This window comes from Cynocephalus volans, chromosome 6 (assembly GCF_027409185.1).
Source record: "Cynocephalus volans isolate mCynVol1 chromosome 6, mCynVol1.pri, whole genome shotgun sequence".
In the NCBI taxonomy this organism is placed as follows: Eukaryota; Metazoa; Chordata; class Mammalia; order Dermoptera; family Cynocephalidae; genus Cynocephalus; species Cynocephalus volans.
The window spans coordinates 96,123,198-96,130,119 of record NC_084465.1 but is presented as its reverse complement, the minus strand read 5'-3'; the positions used below and the strand labels follow the sequence as shown (position 1 = coordinate 96,130,119).

Here is a 6,922-nt window from a genome sequence, read left to right as displayed (position 1 = left end):
GAGCAGGCAACTTGCCCAGCCACACGATTGACAAGGGCAGAGCCAGGATCCAACTCAGGAGCTCTTCCCGGGGTGTCTTCATTTCATGAGCACCTCTGGCCTCTGGACTGCAGGCTGGGGGCTGAGGGGGCTGCTGCCGCAGGGACCAGGAAGGCCCAGAGTCCCTGCCTTGGCGACTGTCCTGTCACTGGGTGAGCCTGTGCTGAGACTCCATCTCCCCCATTAGCCTGGGAGTCCTGTGCAGGCAAGACTCAGGGTACCTGGAGCTTGCAGCCGAGAGGTTGCCCAAGGTCGCCTGGCTCTGAAGTTCAGGGGACAGATGTTGGCTGGGGGAGGGGTGCCAGGAGGAAGGAACAGCCTGGTCAAAGGTGGCGGGGGAGGGGATGGAGGAGGCAGGGGCTACAGGACATGCACTGGGGGAGGGGTGTGAGTTTCCTGCTAAGAGGACTGTTGGGGGGTGTCTCCAGAGAGGCTGAGGCAGAGGGGCTGAATGGCCACCAGGCTGAGTGTTCCAGGCCAGCTGAGGGGATGCAGAACCCAGAGGAGCAGGTGTCTGGCAGCATTTTATGGCCAATGGCACCCTCTGCTGGCCACAGTGGGCATCGCCCCTGGGCTGGGGGCTCCCCAGGACCCTCATGCTTCTGCCCACGCAGCCCGGCCCTGGTTGGCCTTGGGGACAGCCTTCCCAGGTGGGACCTGCCTCCTCCCCGACACTGGCGCCCACCCAGAGGCCAGATTCAACTCCCCATCAAAGAGCAGGCCCACCTCCCCACCGTGCCCTGGCAGAGACCCCGGCTGGGACATGGAAGGAGGAGCGGGAGATGATGTGGGCCTGGCCCTTGGGCAGTGGTCCCAGGAGCAGATGTGGCCAGTGTCCCAGCAGACACTGCCCCGGTGGGTGCCTGCCATAGGCATGGTGTTGGGGCCGGTGCTGGGACATGAGGCACGGAGAGAAGCCACCTGCAGCACTGCAGATATTAGGATAAAAGTGCCACCACCAGTGCCCCCAAATGCTCCCCTGAGGCCCCCCTGACAGCTCCAGCCCCTCCACCCTGACGGGGTCTCAAAGTGAGCTGATCCCAGAGCCCAGCACAGGACAAGGCTCAGATAAGGGAATTGGGAGTCAAAGGGTGGATGAACCAACAAGGGGCAGCGGGCTTTGGGCAGCGCCCCCCACCCCTGCCCCTGAGGACAGAACAGAGCCCGGGACTGGCTGGTACTTTAAGAGGGAAGTTCTGCTCCACTGAACCCCCCCTCCCCCACTGGGGGGGATCCACGTTGCCCAGCAACAGGAGGGCCTTGGTGTGTACAGTGTCTCGGGGAGACTAGGAGTCGTGACCTGCTCTGGGGACAGAGTGGCTGGCTCTGCCCAGCTGACTGTGCCTGGCTGACCGTGCCAGCGACCCTCCCCCCTCGCTCCCCACGACCACTGGTTGGGGAGCGGCACCATGGCGCAGACGGACGTGCTCCTGACCAAGCAGCCGGCCCCGCAGACAATAGAGCTGTGTGAGCTGCCCCCCAAGGTGTACGATGTGGCCCGCAACACGGGTGCCCACACGTCCTCAGGCCTGGCCACCGCCGGCTTCCGCACAGCCAAGTACCTGGTGGACGAATGGTTCCAGAGCTGCTACGCCCGCTACCACCAGGCCTTTGCGGACCGCGACCGGTCGGAGCAGCAGCGACACGAGAGCCAGCAGCTGGTGGCTGAGACGCAGGCCCTGGCATGGCGCACGCAGCAGGACTCCACGCAGAAGGTGGGCCAGCGCCTGCAGGACACACACTACTGGAAGTCGGAGCTGCAGCGTCAGGTGGATGAGCTGATCGCTGAGACCGACCTGCTGCTGGCCCAGAAGCAGAGGCTGGAGTGTGCCCTGGAAGCCACAGCAGTGCCCTACGCCATCGCCACTGACAACCTGCAGTGCCGTGAACGCCGCCAGCACCCTGACCTTGTGCACGACCACGTGGAGACGGAGCTGCTGAAGGTGCCATTGGGCGCCCCTCGCCTTTCTCCAGGGAGCACACCCTGCACTGGGCCAGGGTGGGCCGCAGGGGCACCAAGAGGGAGGGAGCTCTGGGCAGTTCACGTGGACAACCCAGGCCACAGGGGCGCAGAGGCACTGGCACCTGTGTGCCTACCTGGCTGTACGCAGGTACACACAGAGCCCACACCCCCTGCACATGCAGGACCCCTGGGGACTGGGGACCTGTTCCTTTAGTCACAGGAGGTGGCTTTTGCCCCCATTTGGCACCTGACTTCCAAGCAACCCTCTTTTGGAACCCTTCCCCTTTCAGCCCACTTCAAGTTCAAGCAAATTAAGCTTGTTCTTGTTCTCCCTGAGGCTGAGCCACAAGACCCCCTCCCACCCAGATGCCCCTGGCAGGGACAGCTACTCTCCAGGTAGCAATCCAGGCCAGGCCAGTGCTGCAGGTGTGGACCGGAGCAGGTGGGCTGGGAGCTACTTGTACCCATGCATCCCACACAGAGCCCCAGCCTCAAAGAGCCCCTCCCTTCTCCAAAGTCCCCTGTACTCTCCAAACCCAGCAAGAGCTTCCTTGGGGCAGCCCACGAAGGACTAGGAGGTGACTCAGGCCTGGCCCCAGGTCCTGGCTCTGCAGAATTCTCCTCCTCTCAGTGAATGGGGCCTCCCCTGTGAATGGGCTGCAGGCCTGTGGACATTAATGAGAGATGCAAGTAGTAAACAGCAGGCCTAGGGGGCCCAGGGAGACCCGTGTTCACCTCACAGCTTCTTAAGAGCTCCCAAGGCTCCTGTGCAAACCCCTCTGCCCTGAGCCAGGGACCCCCAGTCCTTGCCCTTGCTCCACCTGTTTGATATGGAAACACCAATGGTGGTGCAGGAGTGAGGAGACGGACGACAGAATAGAGCAGGACTAGACACATGTGAATTTAGAACACAATGGAGGTGAAACTCATGTCACAGGGAGAGGGTGGTTCATGCACAAATGAATACCCAGGGAGGGCATCTGGTCCCCCACGACTTGGGGTCCTCAGAGGCTGTCCCAGGGGCAAAAGGGCAGGCTGACGCCCCTCAGTATGTGAGGACGCTGCCGGGATGACCCCAAAGCCCAGGGTGGGGGTGGAGTAAGGACAAGGCGCATGGGAACTGCCACAAGGTGACTCTCTCAGTGGCCCATAGAAGTTCCCCAAAGAAAATACCCCACTTACAATGCACCAGATAAATGTTCAAAAGCCCAGAATAGACCCAATGAGAAAGAGCTGGGCTCATGCCCCCATTTTCCAGGAAAAAAGACTGAGGATCAACAGGGTGCGGGTCTGGCTCAAGGCACCAAGCCAGGGGTCAGGCCCCAAGTCTCAGCTCCTCCCCAGTGTTCAAGGGGCTGAGAGTGGGCCGTCCTCAGACCCTCACCAGAGACCAGGGGCAGGGGGTTCTGGTGCTCAGGCGGGCTCTCCTCCTCCCCCAGGAAGCCGAGCTCATCCGGAACATTCAGGAACTCTTGAAGCGGACCATCATGCAAGCCATGAACCAGATCAGGTGCTTCAGGGCTGTCCAACATATGACCTCTGACCTCGACCCGTGGGGCTGGCCCTGGGGCGGGATATCAGGAGACACAACCAGGAGGCTCAGAGAGAACAGGGGGTTGTCTCAGGTCAGGGCTGGGTGGGGGCCCAGCCTAGGGGCCTGAGCGTCTAGAGCCCAGCTGGCGTCTGCTCGAAGGGGCCTGGGGAGGACCAGGCGAGGACCCACCCCGGGCGGATGAGGCCTGGCACTGAGCTTCCCCTCCGGCACAAACCCGTGCCCCCAGGCTAAACCGCGAGCACAAGCAGACCTGCGAGATGGACTGGTCCGACAAGTTGCAGGCCTACAGCATCGACGAGACCTGCGCGCGCTACCACAGCGAGGACACCTCCGTGCAGCGCCACCCGCACTCTGCCAAGCTCCAGGAGAGGTGAGCGCACCCTGCCGGGGCAGCCAGCTCCGGCCGCTAAGGCCCTCGGAGACATGAGCAAGACCCCTGCCCAGGCCCAGCGCCACGCCAGCACCAGGGGACCCGGGCGGCGGGCCTGGGCTGCATCTCCGCATACGGCCGGCAGAGGGCGCGAGACCACCGTCCTTGGCGGCGCTGCAAAAGGAGGGCTGGGGGGGCGGGGGAGGGTGCAGGGGGGAGGGAGCGCTGGGGGGTTCCGGGAGCGGGAGGGGGGCTGGGGAACGTGGGGGTGCGTGAGAGGGGGGGCGCGGGCGGGCCCCGCAGCCGTCGGCAGGCGCCCCCCGACCGCGGCACGCCCCCCGCCCGCAGCGCCTCCACGCCTGAGACGTGGGCCAAGTTCACGCAGGACAACCTGCAGCACGCGGAGCGCGAGCACCTGGCCTCGGTGGGCCTGCGGGCGCTGGTGGACCATGTGCTGCAGGACACCGCGGAGGACCTCCGGCTGCAGTGCGACGCCGTGAACCTGGCCTTTGGGAGGCGCTGCGAGGAGCTGGAGGACGCGCGCGGCAAGCTGCAGCGCCACCTGAGCCAGGTGGGCCCCGGGGGCCTGCTGCTTGCGACCTCTCCATGCCGGTCACCACCAGGCCTGTCCCCCTTCCGACCCGCCCACCTTGAGGGACCCAGAAGCAGGCAGTCCACACCTCTCTGGACTCTGGTTAAGCAAATGTCAAACCAGGTGACATTGGGGTGGTCTGCTGACCAGGTGTGAGGCAGAGGATAGAGGGTGGAGGTGGGGTGCATGGGGCCTAGGGTGGTGTCTCCGCCAACTCTGGCCGGAGCCAACAGGCTCTGACTCGGTTCTCAGCATAGCCTCTACTGCTCCCAGTCCCCTGCATTCTTGACCTGGGTTGGGGGCCTGGTGACCACCGAGGCTGAGGCTCTCAGACCAGGGCTGGGGGCTCTCAGTCCAAGGATAGGGGACAACAGGCTGTGTGCGCTGACTCACCAGAGCCCTCTGGGTGACCTTGGAGGGCTCAAGGGTCCATGCACATTCTCCCTACTCCACGCCTCCCAGAGAGTCAGTAGACAGGGCTGCCCTGCTGGACACAGCCGCAGTCCTGGGGCGCCTCCAGTGGGGGTTCAGATGGCCCAGCCAGGCAAGGAGGAAGGGGCTGGCTGGGCCCTTCTCATATGCTAGGGTGGGATGTTGGCACCCTCCTTGCCCCAGGCCCAGGCCAGCTCGGGCCCATGGGCACCATCCTTCTGCAGACGCTGCGGGAGATCACAGACCAGGAGCAGAATGCTGCGGCGCTGAAGCAGGCCATCAAAGACAAGGAGGCTCCCCTGCGAGTGGCCCAGACCCGTCTGTACCAGCGCTCACACCGGCCCAACGTGGAGCTGTGCCGCGATGCCGCCCAGTACAGGTGCACCGGGTGGCCCTGTGCACCATCAAGCACCCCAATCCGTCTCCCTGGCCTCCATCGCTCCCATGAACACCCCCACCCTCACACGCCCCGAAGAAGCTCACAGGAGAGACTCTGGTGGCAGCCAGCAGCCTCGCATGTGCATATGCACAGGCACTGGACACTGGACGCAGTCCATGGTGGGGGCCCGAGAGTGCTGGGCTCTGACGCTGGGATGCCACTTCCCACATGGCGTGCCCTGCCCTGTGCTGGCTAGTCCTCCTGGTGAGGGATCTTGGGGTCTGACAGGCTGAGCTCCCTGAGTCCACAGGGCTGCTGGGCCCAGCCCTGCCCCACAGGCCACCACCCACACCTCTGACTTGGCAGGCATGACCCGCATCCCTGGCTTGAGTCAGGGGTGGGTCATGACTTCTGTTCTCCTGGTTTGTCGACTGCCCAGTTGTCCTTCTAAGCACAAGTACCCTCTTCTTCTCATTCCCGGCCTCTCAATTTATTCAAGAAAACTTGGCACCTCCATACACCAGGGAGAGAAGCGCTAAGGTCCTGGCCAGCCTGCGCTGCCACTGCTGGTCACCGCCACACAGTGGCGCTGTTGCACTCGGGCGCCCCCTCCCCCACTACCTTCTAGGGCTCCACTCACTCCACGCAAGGACCCTCCCACTCGGCTCCCGGGGACCCATCGAGGGGCGCACGCCCTCTCCTATAGCGTTTTAGGGCCCCTTTTCTGATGGGTGTACCTTTGGGGTCCTTCTACGGCACCTTGGCAAGAACCCCTTCCCCGCCCAGGGTCCCCAGCATTTATTTGCAGCCCCGACTCACAATGCCCCCCAACCCCGCACAGGCTGGTGAGTGAGGAGGAGGAGCTGAACATGTCCCTCACAGCGCTGAGGGAGAAGCTTCTGGAAGCAGAGCAGTCGCTGCACAACCTGGAGGACACACGTCTGAGCCTGGAGAAGGACATTGCTGTCAAGACCAACAGCCTCTTCATAGACCGCCAGAAGTGCATGGCCCGCCGCGCCCGCTACCCCACCGTCCTGCAGCTGGCCGGCTACCAGTGACGGGGCGGGCCCAGCCAGGGACGGGACCCATCCTGCATTCCCTGTCCCCCACCCCCTAATAAAGAGCATGTTAGCTGTCTGCCTGTGGCTTGTGGCCCAGGGTGTGGCCTCTGCTTGCTGTCCCTTTGGGCAGGCCTCTCAGTCCCCTGTGCAGCCGGGATCCCACTGTCCCAACCCACGGGAGATGAGGGCCAGGAGTCCCTGAGCCTTGGGGAACGTGTCCAGCCCAGAGCTGGGACACCCAGCTTTCCCTCCTGCCCCCACCAGTCCCTGCACCCTGAGGAGTCTCAAGGCCTCAGGACACCCTCTAGGATCACAGCATCACCCTCTCCTCCCCAGGCACCCCAAGGGGCCCCTAGCCTCAGCTCACATGCCTTTTGGGAGGGGGTACTCACTCCGCCTGAAGCCCCACATGCTGCTGAGCAGATCTGACTCAGGGAGGGAATCTTCAGGCTGAGCTCTCTGGGGCAGCCCCTCCCCGTTCCCCAGGTCAGTGCCCACCCCCAGCCCAGGCCAACTCCCACTGCCAGGGCA

The 6,922-nt window shown here is 64.0% G+C and overlaps 1 protein-coding gene across 1 annotated transcript; it reads left to right on the top strand.

Annotated features, from left to right (window-relative positions):
- The first annotated feature begins 1,448 nt into the window (after positions 1 to 1,448).
- Positions 1,449 to 6,388, top strand: TEKT4 (tektin 4). The gene is made up of 6 exons (XM_063101439.1): positions 1,449 to 1,982; positions 3,442 to 3,512; positions 3,784 to 3,927; positions 4,276 to 4,498; positions 5,176 to 5,330; positions 6,172 to 6,388. The coding sequence occupies exons 1-6, from the start codon at positions 1,449 to 1,451 to the stop codon at positions 6,386 to 6,388; spliced, it is 1,344 nt and encodes a 447-aa protein (XP_062957509.1).
- The last annotated feature ends 534 nt before the right edge of the window (positions 6,389 to 6,922 follow it).

What these genes read in the sequence shown, in the direction of transcription:
- TEKT4 (XM_063101439.1), top strand. Translation starts at nt 1,449, where the DNA reads ATGGCGCAGACGGACGTGCTCCTGACCAAGCAGCCGGCCCCGCAGACA. An exon ending in CAAGCCATGAACCAGATCAG is followed by an intron (nt 3,513 to 3,783) that starts GTGCTTCAGGGC and finishes CCGTGCCCCCAG; the next exon opens with GCTAAACCGCGAGCACAAGC. An exon ending in CGCGATGCCGCCCAGTACAG is followed by an intron (nt 5,331 to 6,171) that starts GTGCACCGGGTG and finishes AACCCCGCACAG; the next exon opens with GCTGGTGAGTGAGGAGGAGG.